Below are 20,090 nucleotides of genomic sequence, written 5' to 3' on the forward strand. Positions count from 1 at the left end.
TCAGGGAAGGGCTGGGAAGAGCTCAGATAGTAGAGAGCACCCCTCTGGCCATCTCCCTCAGTAATCGTTATCTCGCTTTGGATGCTGTTGAGGGGGGTGACCCGACAGAGGACGACCACGGCGATCAGGTCTCTGGCACTGAGCCTGGTTCCATGGTGCAGAAGGGAGAGCGGAAGGTGAGGAATGCTGTAGTCATAGGGGATTCCATAGTGAGGGGAGGAGACAGGAGGTTCTGTCAGCCTGATAGAGATACCCGCATGGTGTGTTGCCTCCCAGGTGCCAGGGTACAGGATGTCTTGGATCAGGTGCAGAGTATTCTGAAGGGAGAGGGTGAACTGCCAGAAGTCTTGGTACACGTTGGTACCAATGAAATGGGTAGTAAAAGGGAGGAGGTCCTAAAGAGAGAATTCAGGGAGTTGGGTAGAAAGCTGAAAGGCAGGACCTCTAGGGTAGTAATCTCAGGATTGCTGCCTGTGCCACGTGCTAGTGAGTGCAAGAATATCATGATCAGGCAAATTAATGTGTGGCTGAGAGACTGGTGTAGGGGGCAGGGATTCAGATTCCTGGACCATTAGGGCCTCTTCTGGGGGAGTTACGACCTGTACAAAAAGGACGGGTTACACCTGAACCCAAAGGGGTCCAATATCCTAGCAGGTAGGTTTAATAGAGCTGATAGGGAGGGTTTAAACTAATTTGGCGGGGGAGGGGGGAACCAGAGTGATAGGGCTGAGGAAGGGGAAAACAGAGATGATAGAAAAGACAGACAGAAGATGGGAGGCGTAAGGAGATTTACAAGGATGTTGCCTGGATTGGAGGGTGTACCTTATGAGAATAGGTTGAGTGAACTTGGCCTTTTAGCGACGGAGGTGTTTAAGATGATGAGAGGCATTGATCGTGTGGATAGTGAGAGGCTTTTTCCCAGGGCTGAAATGGCTAACACGAGGGCACACAGTTTTAAGGTGATTGGAAATAGGTACTGAGGGGATGTCAGCAGTAAGTTTTTCCACACAGAGAGTGGTGAGTGTGTGGAACGCTCTGCCAGCGCTACTGGCGGAAGTGGATAAGCAGGGTCTTTTAAGCGCCTCTTAGATAGGTACATAGAGCTTAGAAAAATAGAGGGCTATGTGCTAGGAAATTCTAGGCCATTTCTAGAGTAGGTTACATGGGTGGCACAACACTGTGGGTCAAAGGGCCAGTAATGTGCTGTAGATCTCCAAAGAGCAGCCGGGAAGTGGATTACAAATTACAGCAGGAGATAGAAAAGGCGTGTCAGAAAGGCAATGTCATGATAATCTTTGGGGATTTTAACATGAAAGTGGATTGGGAAAACCAGGTCCTCAAGAGAGAGAATTTGTAGACAGTCTAAGGGATGGCTTTTTAGAACAGCTTATTGTTGAGCCCACGAGGGGATTGGCTGTGCTGGATTGGGTGTTGTGCAATGAGCCAGAGGTGACAAGAGAGCCTAAAGTTAAGGAACCCTTAGCGAACAGTGATCACAATATGATTGAGTTCACTTTGAAATTTGAGAAGGAGGAACTAAAATCCAATGTGTCAGTATTTCAGAGGAATAAAGGAAATTACAATGGCATGAGAAGGGAACTGCCAAAGTTGACTGGAAAGAGACACCAGCAGGAAGGCACACAAAATGCTGGTAGAGCACAGCAGGCTAGGCAGCATCTATAGGGAGAAGCAATGTCAACGTTTCCGGCCGAGACCCTTCATCAGGACTAACCAAAAGGAAAGATAGTAAGAGATTTGAAAGTAGAAGGGGGAGGGGGAAATGCAAAATGATAGGAGTAGACCGGAGGGGGTGGGATGAAGCTAAGAGCTGGAAAGGTGATCGGCGAAAGTGATACAGAGCTGGAGAAGGGAAAGGATCATGGGATGGGAGGCCTCAGGAGAAAAAAAGGGGGGGAGCACCAGAGGGAGATGGAGAACAGGCAAACAACTAAATATGTCAGGGATGGGGTAAGAAGGGGAGGAGGGGCATTAACCGAAGTTAGAGAAGTCAATGTTCATGCCATCAGGTTGGAGGCTACCCAGCCGGTATATAAGGTGTTGTTCCTCCAACCTGAGTTTGGATTCATTTTGACAATAGAGGAGGCCATGGATAGACATATCAGAATGGGAATGGGACGTGGAATTAAAATGTGTGGCCACTGGGAGATCCTGCTTTTTCTGGCGGACCGAGCATAGGAGTTCCACGAAACGGTCTCCCAGTCTGCGTCGGGTCTCGCCAATATATAAAAGGCCACACCGGGAGTACCGGACGTAGTATACCACACCAGCCGACTCACAGGTGAAGTGTCGCCTCACCTGGAAGGACTGTCTGGGGCCCTGAATGGTGGTGAACTAGCAGGAAGGACAGTGAGTAGCAATGGCTGGCGTTTCTGTGAAAATTGAGGGAGGTACAAGACAGATATATTCCAAATAAGAAGACATTTTTGAATGAAAGAAGGACACTAACATGGCTGACAAGTGAAGTCAGAGCCAAAGTAAAAGAAAAAGAGAGGGCATACATGGAAGCCAAAGCTTGTGGGAAGATAAAGGATTGGGAAGCTTTTAAAAACTTGCAGAAGGAAACTAAGAAGGTCATTAGGAAGGAAAAGACAAATTATGAAAGGAAGCTCGCGACTAATATCTAAGAAGATACTAAAATCTTTTTTAAGTATATAAAGGGTAAAAGAGAGACAAGGGTAGATATAGGACCAATAGAAAATGATGCTGGCGATATTGTAATGAGAGAAACAGAGATGGTAGAGGAACTGAATGCATATTTTGCATCAGTCTTCACAGTGGAAGACATCTGCAGTATACCGGACATTCAAGAGTGTCAGGGAAGTGAAGTATGTGCAGTGAAAATTACGACTGAGAAGGTGCTCAGGAAGCTTAATAGTCTGAGTGTGGATGAATCTCCTGGACCTGATGGAATACACTCTCGGGTTCAGAAGGAAGTAGCTGGAGAGATTGCAGAGGCATTAACAATGATTTTTCAAGAATCGATAAGGTTCTGGCATTGTAGCGGATGACTGGAAAATTACAAATGTTACTCCGCTATTTAAGAAAGGTGGGACGCAGCAGAAAGGAAACTACAGACCTATTAACCTGAATCAGTGATTGGGAAGTTGTTGGAATCGAGTGTTAGGGATGAGATTACAGAGTAACTGCAGGCACATAAACAGATCAGGCCAAAACCAGCATGGTTTCCTGAAAGGAATATCCTACCTGACTAACCTGCTGCAATTTTTTGAGGGAATTACAAGCAGGAGATGCAGTAGACGTGGTGTACTTGGATTTTCAGAAGGCCTTCGACAAGGTGCTGTCCGTGAGGCTGCTTAGCAAGAGCCCATGGAATGACAGGGAATTTACTAGCATGGGTGGAGCATTGGCTGATTGGCAGAGAACAGAGACTGGGAATAAAGGGATCCTATTCTGGCTGGCTGCCTATTAACAGGGGAGCTCCACAGGGGCCAGTGTTGGGACTGCTGCTTTTTACGATGTATGTCAATGATTTGGACTATGGGATTAATGGATTTGTGGCTAAATTTGCCGATGATACAAAGATAGGTGGAGGAGTGGGTAGTGTTGAAGAAACAGAGAGCCTGCAGAGAGACTTTGATAGTTGAGGGGAATGGGCAAAGAAGTGGCAAATAAAATACAATGTGGGAAAGTGTCTGGTCATGCACTTTGGTGGAAGAAATAAACAGGCAGACTATTATTTAGATGGGGAGAGAATTCAAAATGCAGAGATGCAAAGGGACTTGGGAGTCCTTGTGCAGGATACCCTAAAGGTTAACCTCCAGGTTGAGTCAGTTGTGAAACAGGCAAGTGCAACGTTGGCATTCATTTCTAGAGGTATAGAACATAAGGAGTTGGAGTTGGCGCTAAGTGGCGACTCCTTTGCTTGCATCTTCAGAAACAGCTCTATTTCCGTCTTTAATATCTTTATTTTTCCCTTTCAGGGTTCTTTTGAAGACCCTGACTTGGAGTTACACGCAGACTTTGTTTTTTTGTAGGAATGGGATCTGTTCTCGGGGTTTCAGGACCAGCCGTTGTTCGGCACACCAAGGGTTCGGCCTGAGAGGCGACCTAGTGTTCAGAAGCCTAAGATCTCGGGGGTCTGCAGACGGGTGGTTTGAGAGTCAGTATCACAGCAGGACACTCGTGTGTCATCGGGGAGGCCAGAAAATCTTGCGCTGTGGGGCCGAAGACCCGAGATCTTTGTGATCTTCAGGCACAGAGCTTGTAAAATGTGACGAAACGGACTTTTTAACATTGTAAACCAGTGGGTTGTTGTTATGTCTCCCGCTCGCTGTGAAAATGGGGCACACCTCCCTCTCCCTTATTAGGGAGAGAGAACCTATGGGTTGCCAAATGTTGGATGAAATGCGATAGTCTTTGGGGTAACTGCAAGGTCTGTGTCTTTGCTATCGCTTAGCTCACACTTGTGCTCGGTAACGGGTGCACTTTTTTTTTGCCGGGGTGGGGAGGGGGGTATCATTGCCTTGATGCTGCTTACCCGCAGGAGGGGGGAGCTGGGGGGGGACTTTGGGGTTCTCACATTTAACAGTCATTCATTCTTTGGGGCACTTCTGTTTTTGTTGATGTTTTGCAAAGAAAAAGCATTTCAGGGTGTATATTGTATAAATTTCTCTGACATTAAATTGAACCTTTGAAGAACAGGGATGTGATGTTGAGGCTCAATAAGGCACTCGTGAGGCCACACTTGGAGGATTGTCTGCAGTTTTGGGCTCCTTATTTTAGAAAGGATATACTGACACTGAAGAGGGTTCAGAGAAGATTCACGAGAGTGATTCCAGGAATGAAAGGGTTACCATGTGAGGAATGTCTGGCAGCTCTTGGGCTGTATTCCCTGGAGTTCAGGAGAATGAAGGGGATCTCAGAAACATTCTCAATGTTAAAAGGCCTGAACAGATTAAACATGGCAAAGTTTTTTCTCATGGTAGGGGAGTCTAGGACAAGAGGGCACGACTTCAGGATTGAAGGACATCCATTTAGAACAGAGATGAGGAGAAATTACTTTAGTCAGAAGGTGGTAAATCTGTGGAATTTGTGGATCTGTGGAGGCCAAGTCATTGGGTGTATTTAAGGCAGAGATAGATAGGTTCTTGATTAGCCGGGGCATCAAAGGATATGGGGAGAAGGCAGGGGATGACTGGAAGAATTGGATCAGCCCATGATTGAATAGCAGAGCAGACTCGATGGGCTGAATGGCCTACTTCTGCTCCTATATCTTATGGGATGTTGGAGGAAACAGGAGAATCTGGCAAAGCCCACAGTCACATGGAGAACTTTCAGACTCCATACGTGACACCAGAGGTGGAGTAGAATATGAATTTGGTGGATGGAACAGAGCGTGGAGTTCTTAAAGACAAATCTTGTCTTCACTAAATGAAAATTAAGCAGGAGATGCTGGAAATCTGAAATATTAAAAAAACAGAAAATGCTGAAAATACTCAGACCGAGGCCAAATCAGAATCTGGTTTAATATCATGGCATGTGGTGAAATTTGTTGTTTTGTGGCAGCAGTACAGTGCAGAACATAAAAAACTATTACAATAATATATACAGTATATAAAATATTAAAATAATTAAATAATGCTAAAAGAGAGCAAATAAAACAGTGAGGTAGTTCATGGCTTGGTTCATCGTCTGTTCAGAAATCTGATGAAAGAGGGGAAGAAGCCGTAATACGTTGAGTGTGCGTCTTCAGGCTCCTCTACATCTCCCGGAAGGTAGCAACGAGAAGAGGGCATGTCCTAGGTGATGAGGATCCTGCTTCTGAAGATGTCCTCAATGATGGGGAGGGCTGGTGCCCATGATGGACCTTCAGAGATATTGACACTCAGGCACTTGAAGCAGCTCACCCTTTCCACTGCTGATCCCTTGATGAAGACTGATGTGTCTTCCCTTGGCTTCCCCTTCCTGAAGTTTACAATCAATTCCTTGAGTTTTACTGACTTGGTTAAGTGCAAAGTTGTTGATACGACACCACTCAACCAGCTGATTTATCTCACTCCTGTACACCTGCTCATCACCATATGAAATTCTGGCAATAATAGTTGTATCATTGGCAAATTTGTAGATGGTGTTTGAGCTGTGCCTAGACACACAGGTGAGGAAGAAACGTTACTCCTGATCTGCACTGACTGTGGTCTCCGAAAGAGGAAGTCGAAGATCCAGGTTTTGAAGCTTGCTGATTAATACTGAGAGTATGATGATATTGAATGCTGATTTGTAATCAGTAAACAACAGCCCGATGAAGCTGTTGTTCTAGTGGTCCAAGGACAAGTGGAGAGCCAGTGAGATTGCAGTGGGTCCACGCCCTTGCTTAGGCAAGAGTTGATTCTAACCATGACCAACTTCTCAAAGCACTTCATCAGCGTAGATGTGAATGCAACTGGGCGATAAGTCATTGAGGAAGCTCACCCTGCTCTTCTTGGGCACTGGTATGATTGACACCTTTTTGATGCAGGTGGGAACCTCCGACTGCAGCAGTGAGAGACTGAAGATGTCCTTGAACTCTCCCACCAGTTGGCTGGCACAGGTTTTCAATACCCTCCCAGGTATACCAACAGGCCTGACACCCTGCGACGGTTCACTCCCTTGAAAGATGTTCTGACATTAGTCTACAATACAGAGACCACAGGCTTACGAGATGTTGCAGGGATGGATTTGCACAGGTGTAGTTTTATTCTCCCTTTCAAAGTGTGCATCAAAGGTGTTGAGCGCATCTGGGAGTGAAGCACCACAGCCATTCATGATGGTAGGTTTCACCTTGTAGGAAGTATTTGCCTGCAGACTCTGCCAGAGCTGATGTGCATCCGATTCAGTCTCCAACTTGATCTGGAATAGTCTTTCACTCTTAAAATAGAAGTTTGAAGATGTGATGGAGGAATTTTAAAGGGGATCTGAGGGCTAGGTTTTATACATAGTGTGTTAATGTCTGGGACACACTGCCAGGAGAGGGGTTGGAATCAGATGCAATCACTGGGCATAAAGTTTATTGAGTTAGGCATTTTAATGGACAAGGCATAGAGGGATACCAACCTAGTGTGGGCAAACAGGATTAGACTGACATGAAGTGCCTGTTCTGTGCTACACAACTCTGTCAGTCGGAAAAGTTGACTGTTTCCCTTTCAATGGGTGATTCCTGGCTTGCTGGGTTTTCTCCAGTATTCCTGGTGTTATTTCATGCTTTAACTAATGTTACATTTCCCATTTTCCTTTCCAGTCCTGTCGATGGGTCTTGGCCCCAAGCGTTGACTGTACTCTTTTCCATAGATGCTGTCTGGCCTGCTGAGTTCCTCCAGCATTTTGTGTGTCTGGCTTGGATTTCCAGCATCTGCAGACTTTCCGTGTTTGTGATGAAGTACAGTAACAGAAACATTGAAGTGTAGTTGGTACATATGGACTTTGAAATTGTGGATTACTCCTCCTTCCACTCTCCGCTCCAATCAGATACCTTCTTCTTGAACCCTTCATCTCTTCCACCTATCTCCTCCCAGCTTCTTATTTCACCGCTCCCCCACCCACCTACTCCCTCCCTCACCTAGTTTTACCCACCTCTTGCCAGCATGTACTCCTACCACCCCCCGCCCGCCTTTTTATTCTGGCTTCAACCTCCTTCCAGTCCAGGCCTAAACCCTCCATAGATGCTACCCGACTTGCTGAGCTCCTCCTTCATTTTTGTGTGTGTTGCTCAAGACTTCCAGTATCTGCAAAATCTCGTGTTTACGACAGAAGACGATGCCAGTCAAAAGCAGGTGAGAGGCGGGCAGCGAGCAGTCATTAGTTACAGGCGGGTAGGGCAATGGCGGGGAGCGGGTGTTAGTTACAGACTGACGGGAAGGGTGCACTAGTGGTACAGCCTGTAATTCCAGGAGGATATGGTTCATGTGAGGCACAACATCAAGTGACTGCAGTCAGTTTAAGGATGGGCAGTAAGTCATTGGCAAAGGACAGTTTGTGACAGGTTAGCTGTTCAACAGGCAAACTTGTAACTAACTATAATGGATGCACAGTGTTCTGCCTATGACCCTCGCCTACACAATGCTTCACATTCACGTTGTGTTGTATCCAGAGACTCGAGGTTTGAAGTGCAGAGGGACCTCACTGAGTTCTCGGTGAAACTCCACTGTACAATCCACAACCCGGGAGAAAACAACGTCGTTACCTCAACATCAGAACGTTGCCGATGGATGTCAGCAAAACACAACAAGCACAGGGCCTGGAGTGGGCGGTCTTGGTGCTGCAGGGCGATCTTCATTGACTCCTGATGGGTAAGAAGACACACATCACTCCAGTGTACACATACCCTGGAGACAGACAGACACACATACACACCACTCCAGTGTACACACACTCTGGAGACACAATCTGTACAGACACGCCCGTTCCAGTGTACACACATTTCTTTTAGACATACTGCAGGAGCAGAATTGGGCCAGTCAGCCCAACAAATGAATCGCTCCTCCATTCTTTCATGGCTGATATATTGTTCCTTCTCAACCACATCTTACGCCTTCTTACCTTTGACACCCTTAATCATGAACCAATTAACCCATACCCTCAATAAATTGGTCTCCACAGCCATCTATGACAATAAATTCCACAGATTCACCATCGTCTGGTTAAAGGAATTTTTCCTCATCAAGGGACATCCTTCTTTTCTGAGACTATGCCCTTTGGCCCTGGACGCTCTCCCCATTGGAACCATCCTCTCTACATTTACCCTGTCCGAGCCCTTCAATATACATTAGATCCTTTCTTTTCTTTTCAAATCTTTTTATTGATTTTAAGAAAATAACATAAGTAAAATATAAGTACAAAAACATTTGAGAGTACACAATAGATTCATTAATAATCAATTATATATTATCAATGTAAAAAGTCTCCCAAATTTATAATATTAATATGAAGGATTTAAAACGAAAAGCACAAAAAAAACCCAAAAAGAAGAAAAAAAAACAATATATAAAAAAAAACTAACATGGGCAATTGTATAATGTTAAATACATACAGTAGTGCCAATGACTCCGAACCTCCATTTATACAATTCAGGATGGTAACAATAAGGTTCAGGATCAGACCATTTAATTCGCATGAAAATGTTGAATAAATGGTCTCCAAGTTTCCTCAAATTTAACTGAGGAGTTAAAGACCACACTTCTAATTTTTTCTAAACTCAAACAGGAAATGGTTTGAGAGAGCCACTGAAATACAGTTGGAGGATTAATTTCTTTCCAGTTCAATAAAATAGATCTTCTAGCCAATAGTGTAACAAATGCAATCATTCGCTGAGATGAAGCAGATAGACACATATTATCTATCATAGGTAGACCAAAAATTGCAGTAAAAGGATGTGGTTGAAGATTAATATTTAAAACTCTTGAAATGATATTAAAAATATCCTTCCAATAGCTTTGTAAACAAGGACAAGACCAAAACATATGGGTCAATGTAGCAATATCAGAATGACATCTATCACAGATTGGATTAACATAAGAATAAAATCGAGCAAGTTTATTTTTAGACATGTGGGCTCTGTGTACAACCTTGAATTGTATTAGAGCATGTTTAGCACTGATAGAGGGTGAGTTTACCAATAATAAAATTTTTTCCCATTGCTCAGTAGATATAGGGCAATGCAATTCTTCCTGCCATTCCTTCTTAATTTTTTCTGATATATCCGGCTGTATCTTCATAATCATATTGTAAATGATAGCAACTAAACCCTTTTGATAAGGATTAAGAGTTAGAATTCTCTCTGTAATGTCCAATGGACATTCTTTCGAAAAAGACTTTAATTCATTATATAGAAAATTTCTAATTTGTAAGTATCTAAAAAAATGGGTTTTAGATAAATTGTATTTGTTAGATAACTGTTCAAAGGACATAATGTTATCATCCAAATACAGGTCACGAAAACATGTTATACCTTTTGTTTTCCATAGGAAAAAAGCTTGATCTATAGATGATGGCCGAAAGAAGTAATTAGATATTATAGGACTTGACAGTATAAACTTATTCAAGCCAAAAGATTTACGAAATTGAAACCAGATTCGTAATGTATACTTAACTATGGGATTAGTTATCTGTTTATTAATTTTGAGTAACGAAAAAGGAAGTGAAGATCCTAAGATTGAGATCAATGAGAAATCTTGCACAGATTTACATTCCAAATTTACCCATTGTGGGCCAGCTACTGTAGTCAATTCTTGTGTCCAAAATATCAAATACCGTATATTAACTGCCCAATAGTAAAATCTTAGGTTTGGTAAAGCCAAGCCGCCCTCCTTCTTTGGCTTCTGTAAATATTTTTTACCTAATCTAGGATTTTTGTTCTGCCACAAATAGGAAGATATTTTAGAGTCAACCATATCAAAGAAAGATTTAGGGATAAAAATTGGTAATGCTTGAAATAAATATAGAAATTTAGGTAATCTCATCATCTTAATGGCATTAACTCTGCCTACCAAAGACAAAGATAGTGGGGACCATCTATTAGCAAGTTGCTTAATTTGATCTATTAAGGGTAAAAAATTAGTTTTAAACAAATCTTTATGTTTTTTAGTAATTTTAATACCTAAATAGGTAAAATAATCTGTAACGATTCTATATGGTACATGATTATAAATTGGAATATACATATTTAATGGAAAAAGTTCACTCTTATTAAAATTCAATTTATAACCAGAAAAATTACTAAATTGAGCAAGTAAAGAAGAAATAGCAGGAATAGATTTTTCAGGATCAGATATATATAATAATAAATCGTCCGCATATAATGATACCTTATACATCGTCTCTCCACGGGTAATGCCTAAAATATTGGGTGATTCACGAATAGCTATAGCCAAGGGTTCTAAAGCAATATCAAATAATAAAGGGCTCAAAGGACAACCTTGTCTTGTACCGCGAAATAATTGAAAGAAAGGGGATTTTTGATTATTGGTAAAAACCGAAGCTAAAGGTTTATGATATATTAACTTAATCCATGATATAAATTTTGATCCAAAATTAAAATGTTGCAATGTATTGAATAAATATGACCATTCGACTCTATCAAATGCTTTTTCGGCATCCAAAGAGATAATACATTCAGGGATTTTAGATGTAGAGGTATAAGCAATATTAATTAATTTTCTAATGTTAAAAGATGAATAGCGATTTCAATATACATTAGATCCGCTCTCATTCTTCTCGACAACAGGATGCTGTTGAATGGTATTGCTTTGCGAGCCTGGTGTCAGGCATGCAAGCAACATGCTAGTTCAATGGAGTCATCCCAATGTGCTCAAGATGCAGTTTGTCAATCCTGCCAATGGAAGACTTAGCAGGACAAATATTGAGTGCTTTGAGAAGCTTGCTGTCTATGTCTCCAAAACAGAATCAGAATCAGGTTTATTATCACCGGCATCTGACGTGAAATTTGTTAACTTAACAGCAGTTGTTCAATTCAACATATAATATAGAAGAAACAAAATAAGATAATGATAAATAAATTACAGTATACATATATTGAATAGATTAAAAATCATGCAAAAAACAGAAATAATATATATTTTAAAAGTGAGGTAGTGTTCAAGGAGGGTTCAATGTCCATTTAGGAATTGGATGACAGAGGGGTAGAAGCTGTTTCTGAATCGCTGAGTGTGTGCCTTCTGTACTTCCTACCTGATGGTAACAGTGAGAAAAGGGCATGCCCTGGGTGATGGAGGTCCTTAATAATGGACACTACCTTTCTGAGACACCATTCCTTAAAGATGCTCTGAGTACTTTGTAGGCTAGTACCCAAGATGGAGCTGACTAGATTTACAACCCTCTGCAGCTTCTTTTGGCCCTGAGCCAACCCCCCCTCTCCATACCAGACAGTGATGCAGCCTGTCAGAATGCTCTCCACAGTACATCTATAGAAGTTTTTGAGTTTATTTGTTGACATGCTATATCTCTTCAGACTCCTAATGAAGTATGGATGCCATCTTGCCTTCTTTATAACTACATCGATATTCTGGGACCTGGTTTGATCCTCAGAGATCTTGACACCCAGGAAATTGAAACTGCTCACTCTCTCCACTTCTGATCCCTCAATGAGGATTGGTATGTGTTCTTTCATCTTACCCTTCCTGAAGTCCACAATCAGCTCTTTCATCTTACTGATGTTGAGGGATCGTTACTGCACAGCAAGTCAGGAGCTGTTGGCCATGCCTGATATCTTAATCTTTAAACATTTTTTTCTTCAGAGGACCAAAGGCTGTGCTGGTGCGTTGAAGGTGATGGTGAATCTCATCAATACCCACCTTTGCTCAGAGGTGGTTCCTATGGTACGTGGAACAGTCCACATTTTCCTGAATCTTGCTGTGGACTATCAATGTCAAAGGGTGGGTTGGCAACTTTCCTACTCATATTCTAATACAAAAATCATCCCATGTGTCTTCCTGATCACATCTACCTGCCCTACCACTGCCAGGGATTTGTGAACCTACAGTCCAATTTTCCCTGTTGGCCCACATTTCAGATAGCTCATCATTTATTGAGTGTTCCCATGTGTTCTCCCTCATCAAACGTAGGACTTCACACTTCTCTGGATGAGTTCCTTATCCTGAAATATCTCCCCACCTCCAGACTCAAGCTGTGATCTTCTCCTGGCCTCTTCCTTTCAGAGTTACTAGAGCAATGTAAGATAATCCTTCATTTTTATTGCTGACATTTTTCATATACTGTACACACAAGGGAAATAGGGATAATCCTGGAAACAATAGACCAGTGAACCTTGTATCAGGGAGATTACTATACAGAATTCTTAGGGATGGGATATCTGAGCTTTTGGAAAACCATGCCTAGCGAGTGACAGCTAGCATGGTTTGTGCGGAGCAAGCTGTGTTTTACTAACTTAAGTTTTTCCAAGAGATAACAAGGGCGACTGAAGAGGGTAGAGCTGTGGATGAAGACCACATAGTAAGGTGTTTGACAATGTCCCTCATGGGAGGCTCATCCAGAGATTAAGAAGCATGGGATCCATGGTGATTTGGCCATGTGGCTTCAGAATTGGCTTGCCCATAGAAAACAGAACTTACTCTGGCAGGAGGTCTGTGGCTAGTGATGATCTGCAGGGATCTGTACTGGTCCTCTACCGTCTGTGATTATATAAGTTTTGATATGGGCAGCAAGATCGTGTAGTGGTTAGCATGATACAGTTACAGCTCTAGAATCTCAGATGGTGACAAAGAGGTGTACAGGAGTAAGATAGATCAGCAAGTTGAGTGGTGTCACAATAACGACCTTGCACTCAACATCAGCATGTCCAAAGAGTTGGTTGTGGGCTTTAGGAAAGGGAAGTCAGGGGAACACAAATTGGTCATCATTGAAGGGTCAATGGTGGAAAGGGTGAGCAGCTTCAAGTTCAGAGGATCTAAGACCCAACACAATGATGCAATAATTAAGAAGATCTACTTCATTAGGAGTTTGAGATTTGGTATGTCACCAAAGACTATAGTGAATTTCTATAGATGTGTGGTGGAGAACGTTCTGATTGGTTGTATCACCGCCTGGTATGGAAGCTCCAAGGCAAACAACTGAAAGAAACTGCAAAGGGTTGTAGATACAGTCAGCTCCATCGCAGGTACAATCTCACCCATAACCATCTTCAAGAGACAGTGCCTCATGAAGTTGCCATCATTAAGGACCCTCATCATCAGGACATGCCCTCTTCTCATTACTACCATCAGGGAGGAGGTACAGGCGACTGAAACCCCAAACTCAGTGTTTTAGGAAAACTCTTCCCTCTGCCACGAACACCACCTGTTCCTCTTTTGTGCTATTTACTTATTGGGGCAGTGTCTTCCACTATACTGCTGCTGCAAAATATCAATGCTCATGACATACATTGCTGATAATAAAGCTGAGATGGAGTTTAACTTTGCCAAATGTGAAGTGTTGCACTTTAGAAGTTCAAACATAAAGAGACAACACAAGACTCTCAATAGTGTAGATGTGCAGAGAGATCCTGGGGGTTCAGCTCCCTGTAAGTGACTGCACAGGTTGATAGGATGGTAAAAAAGGCATATGGCATGCTTGAAGAAATGAGTTCAAGAGTCAGGAGTGACAGTATTTTGTAGCTTTATAAAATTCTAGCTGGGCCACATCATTTCTGGTTGCCTTATGTTAGAAGGATGTCAATAGTTTGGAGAAGGTACAAAAGAGGTTTACCAGGATGCTACCTGGATTAGAGGAAAGGTTGGACAAAGTTGGGTTAAACAGGTGTTTTGGTGTGGCAGAGGCTGAAAGGAGAGCTGATAGAGATTTATAAGTTTATGAGAAGCACAGATAGAATAGACAGATCGTATCTTTCTCCCTGGGGTTGAAATGTCTAACACCAGGTTTAAGGCAAGATGGGGTAAGGGAGATATGCAGGGGAGATTTATTTCTAAAAACACAAAGATCAATCAGTGCCTGTAATGTGCTGCCTGGGCTGTGGGGGGAGGCAAATACAATTGAGGTGTTCAAGCAGCTCTTAGATAGGCAAAAGGATGTGCAGAAAATGTAAAGATCTGATGACTGGGTAGGCAGAAGGGATTAGTTTAGCTGGACAATGGTATAGCATAACATTGTGGACTGAAGATCTGCTGTTGTGTGTTCTACATTCACTTTGTCTGCCTAACAACCTTCAGAGTTTAACCCTGGTACCACGTAGACTTTTGGTAGTATTAAGCTGTCGGATTTGTTCTGAGTTTCATTTCTTTGTATCCCAGGCTGTTATTCTCCATCCGTGGCACTTTAGGATTTACCCCTTCTCTGTAAACAAGAACATCTTTGGAAAACTTTGGTCCAGAGTCAAGGATGGAGTTATCAAGGCCAGAGAGGCAGCAAGTAGGAGACTAACCCAAATGTGACTCGATCACTGAACAAGTGTTCTTGACTCCATCCGTGGGTAGACTATACAATCCAATCTAACCACCCCAGACCAACAAGTCGTCAGAAAAACCACAAGACCTCAGAATTAGATGGTTCCCTGCTGAGGTTTTAAAACTTGGTCACAAGTCCATTGCCCACCTTCCACTTCTTGGAAGGGGAGACTTCTCTATGGGACTGCAGAGATGGTGCAATCATCAAAGCCTTTGAAAAGGAGACCCATTCACTTCTGGTAGATACAGAGGAGCTCAGTTTCCCTGTAGTCTGCCACAGGGAAGGTTGTCAATGATCCCCCTCCCGCTGATTCCACCCATCCAGAGACATAATGGGGGGCACAACAGTGTAGTGGTTAGCACAACACTTTACAGTACAGGTGCCCCAGGTTCAATTCCCATCACTGCCTGTGAGGAGGTTGTACGTTCTCCCTGTGACCATGTGGGTTTCGTCCAGGTGCCCCGGTTTCCTCCCACAGTCCAAAGACATACTGGTCGGTAGGTTAATTGGTCACTTTAAAATGTCTTGTAATTAGGCAAGGATTAAATCGGGGGATTGCCGAGCAGCATGGCTCGAAGTGCTGGAACCATCTATTCCACACTGCATCCCAACAAATAAATCACCTTCACTACTCAACACCTCCGAGGAAAGGCAGGGAGCAGCACCAGCAGCCATGCAAGGTAATCTTTGAATCGTTAGCTCCGTCATTTGAGAGGGACTACGGTACAGCCTGCTCAAGAATGGCTACCCGCAGAACTTCATCTCCAACTTAAATCTGTTTCTCAATGACTTGCAAGACATGATCTCAATCAACACACGCACAAAAGGCAAGTCTAGATGCAGACTGGTGCCAACAGCCCGACTGCATCGCTGCACCTCAGCTCCGACAGGCACCCCCCAGGACAGCAGCTCACCCTCTCCAGAGGCAAGCTCACTGTGACTGTATCACCCAGCTACAGCACACACGTTCAGTCACACAAGAGATTCTCAGATGCTGGGCCTGAGCAACACACACAAAATGCTGCAGGAACTGAGCAGGTCAGGCAGGAAATCAAAGCTCCCAGCTACTCTCATCACCCCCTTCCCCGACTCATTCTCCTTCCCCCTCATTGCCAGCTTGTACTCCTCCCACTCCCCCCCACCTTTGTAACCTGGCTTCTGCCTCTTTCCTTTCCAGTACTGATGAAGGGCCTCGGCCTTCACTGACTCTTGATGCTGTCTGACCTGCTGAGCTCCTTCAGCACTTTGTGTGCACTGACAGCTAGTGGTTTATTACTGTCACGTGCACCGAGACACAGTGAACATCTTTCATTTTCCATGTCATCCATACACGAATACATCAACAGTAAAGAGCAACCATAATGCAGGATATAAACTGACAAAGTAGAGTGCAGGGAGTCAATATGCGAGGGCCACAATGGTATCAATAGTTTCTCTTCAGTTTGGCTTTAAGGGGCCCAGTCAGAAGTCCAGTAACAGTGGGATAGAAGCTGTCCTTAACAGGAGTGGAGAGAAGAGAGAACGTCTGGGTTGGCTGCCTGCCCAACACAAGGATGAGCTTTACAGTCACTGTCTGCGTGGACCGCCTCTAAACTACCCACACTGAGAATAGTTGCTGGAGAAACCCTGCAAGACAAAGAACACTGAATACATCTCATAGTGAAGGCAGGCATCTGTGTTCAAATTCACCACCACCTCCAGTCAACCAGCACAGGCGTGGGTCAATTGAGAGAGGGTGCTTGAACCTTTAGTTCCTAACGTATAGTCCAGTGTGAGAATATGATCCCTGCCCTCAATGCTTTTCAGATGCGGACTACCTAAAAGAGGGCACCTCACAGTATTGGAAAGGTACTCCAACACTGTCTCCACAGTATTTTCTGTCCTCCAAATGAACTGGTGTCAGCAGTCTTTACCAGAAGAACAAGCCCAATATTGGGATCCTGCTGACACCTATTTCCCACATCTGACGCCAGACTCCCAACACTCTATACTGCCAGCTCTGTCACGAGAAGACATCACCAGGCAGAAATGGAGATCCAAGGATGTCTTCAGACCTTCCTTGAAGAAATGCAATATTCCCAGCAACTCCTGAGCACCTCTGTGCCCTGACTGCTTAGAGTGGAGGAGAAGTCAGGATTGGACTGGGAACCTCCAGGCCGGATACTGAGAGCAGACCATGCCCAGTGAAGGACTGCACCACCTCATAAACTGCACTCCCCCGCTATGCCCCCCAACCCATCACATCTGAATGCACGCAATTGAAATCATTCCACAGTGCCCAGGGTCTATACAGTGTCCTGTCACACCAGAAGAATTCTGTGTGCCACAGTTCCCAGGTAGACGTTGGATTGTATAGTGAGAGAGAGAGTTTAAAAGCGACTGGGGACAATCGGGACATACTGGGTGCTGTAGTTCCTGAAGAGACATTAGATCGTGCATAATTAGGCACTTGGAGAGAGGTAATAACAAGAAATCAGGTTTAAGCAGAGTGGCCATTGTGTGAGTGGGCCAGTATTAGAGTGAGGGCTCAGGCTTCTGCGAGGAGAGACGGCTGCAGGAAGATTCTTGTTGATTTCTTTCTTTCTTATTGCACAGTTAGAGCAGTGGGGATACTGGCTGGATAGTGGAATGTTCCTCTTGCGGGATTTAGGAATGCAGGGAGAACAGCCAGTGTTCCTGACGACTACACCTGCAAGAAGTGCATCCAGCTGCAGCTTCCTTCAGACCGTGTTAAGGAGTTGGAGCTGGAACTGGATCATTTGGGAGGATGAGTGGTTGATTGACAGGGCACACAGGAGATATGTCCTGTTGATCAACCCCTCTGGGTTATCGTCAGGAGGGGGAAAGGGGATAGGCAGAGAGTGCAGAGTGCTCTTGTGGCCATTTCCCTCAACAGGTATATTACTTTGGATACTGTTGGGGGGGGGGGGGGGGGGGAGTAGAGGCATGGCCAAGCAGTGGAAAGCCACAGTAGTCAGGTCAGGTGGGGAGAGAGGAGGAGTGCAGTAGTGATAGGGGATTCCATAATTACAACAGCAAACAGGACTTTCTCTGGATGTGAAAAAAACACCCAGAGGGTACATTGCCTCCCAGGTGCCAGGGTCAGGGACGTCTTGGATCAGCCAGAAGTTCTGGTACATATTGGTACCAATGATACAGGTAGAAACAAGAGGCAGTCCTAAAGAGAATATAGAGAGTTAGGCAGAAAACTGAGAAGCAGAACCTTCAGGGTAGTGATCTCAGGATTGTTGCCTGTGTGACGCCCCAGTGAGGGTACGAACAGGACGATCTGGCAGATGAATGTATGGCTGAGGAACTGGCGCAGGGGGCAGGGGTTCAGATTTCTGGATCATTGGGATCTGTTCTGGGGGAAGGAATGACCTGTACAAAAAGGGACAGGTTACATCTGAACCCGAGGGGAACCAATATCCGTGCAGGCAGGTTTGCTAGAGCTGTTCAGGAGGTTGAAACTAATTTGGCAGGGGGATGAGAACCGGACTGATAGGGCTGAGGGTGGGGCAATTGGTTTACAAACAGAAGCAGTGTGTAGTGAGACTGCTAGCAAGGAGAGGCTTTTGATAGGGCAAAATTGCAGTCAACAGGATGGGTTGCAATGTAAAAGGGGGACAAAATCAAAGAGGGTAATGAATACAGGCCTGAAGGTGTTAAATTTGAATGCACACAGATAATCGAATAAGGTAGATGAACTTGTAATACAGTTAGAGATTGTCAAGCATGATGCACACATCACTGAGTCGTAGCTGAAAGAAGAACATGGTTGGGAGCTTAAAATCTAAGGATACATATTGTATCGAAAGGACAGACGGTAGACAGAGGGGGTGGGGTGCCTGTTGGTAAAAACTGAAATCAAATCTTAAGTAAAAGGTGATATAGGATAAGAAGATGTAGAATCCTTGTGGGCAGAGTTAAGAAAGTGCAAGGTTAAATAGACTCTGTTGGGAGTTGCATTCAGGCCTCCGAACAGTAGCCGGGATGTTGGGTATAAATTACAATGGGAGATAGAAATGCATGTCAAAACGGTGATAGTCATGGGGGATTTCAATATGCAGGTTGATTGGGAAATTTCAGTTTGGTGCTGGATCCCAAGAGATTGAATTTGTTGAATGCCTATATGAGGTGGCTTTTTAGGGCAGCTTGTGGTTGAGCCCACTAGGGAAAGGGTAATTCTGGATTGGGTATTATGTAATGAAACAGATTTGTTTAGGGAGCTTAATGTAAAAGAACCCTTGGTTGACAGTGATCATAATATGATAGAATTCATCCTGCAGTTTGAGAGGTAGAAGGTAAAGTCAGATGTATCAGTATTACAGTGTAGCAAAGGGAAGTACAAAGACATTAGAGAGGAGCAGGCCAAAGTTAATTGGAAGGGACACCACCAGAGATGATGGCAGGACAACAATGGCTGGAGTTTCTGGGAGAGTGTCAGGGGCCAGAAGTGAGTGTAGTTATGATTGGCTTGGGGAGCTGAAAGGCCTGAAGGTAGATGAGATACCTGGACCAGATGGACTACACCACAAGGTTCTGAAAGTGGTGGCTGAAGAGATTGTGGAGTTGTTAGTAATGATCTTTCAAGAATCACTAGATTCTGGAATGGTTCCAGAGGACTGGAAAATTGCAAATGTCACTATACTCTTTAAGAAAGAAGGGAGATAGAAGAAAGGAAATTATAGGCAATTAACTTTTCTTCAGTGCTTAGGAAAATGTTAAGAGTCTGTTATTAAGTAGGATGTTTCAGGGTACTTGGAAGCACATGATAAAATAGTCCAAAGTCACCATGGTTTACTTAAGGGAAAACTTTGACCGACAAATCAAAACTGGTAGAGGAGCAGGTAGTGTTGAGGACCTCAGGAAACAGGTAGACTGCAGAAGGACTTACAGAGATTGGGAGATTGAGCCAAGAAGTGGCAGATGGAATATAATGTAGGGAAATGTATGGTCATGTACTTTGGCAGAAGGAGTAACGGCATAAAGAAAATTCAAAGATCTGAGGTGCAAACAGACTTGAGATTCCTTTTGCAGGATTCCCTAAATTTTAATTGCAGGATGAGTCAGTGGTAAGGAAGGCAAATGCAATGATAGCATTCCTTTTTAAGAGGGCTAGAATATAAGAGCAAGGATGTAATATTGAAGCTTTATATGGC

At 43.8% G+C, this 20,090-nt stretch overlaps 1 protein-coding gene across 1 annotated transcript in view; it reads right to left on the bottom strand.

Moving 5' to 3' along the window:
- Nucleotides 1-20,090, bottom strand: part of rapsn (receptor-associated protein of the synapse, 43kD) — a 52,494-nt gene that overhangs the window by 14,689 nt on the left and 17,715 nt on the right. Inside the window, exon 2 of the mRNA XM_073049108.1 lies at nt 8,198-8,296. Within this exon, the coding sequence (XP_072905209.1) occupies nt 8,198-8,296 (99 nt within the window). The remainder of the gene's footprint in view (nt 1-8,197; nt 8,297-20,090) is intronic.

This window comes from Hemitrygon akajei, chromosome 6 (assembly GCF_048418815.1).
Source record: "Hemitrygon akajei chromosome 6, sHemAka1.3, whole genome shotgun sequence".
Classification (NCBI taxonomy): Eukaryota; Metazoa; Chordata; class Chondrichthyes; order Myliobatiformes; family Dasyatidae; genus Hemitrygon; species Hemitrygon akajei.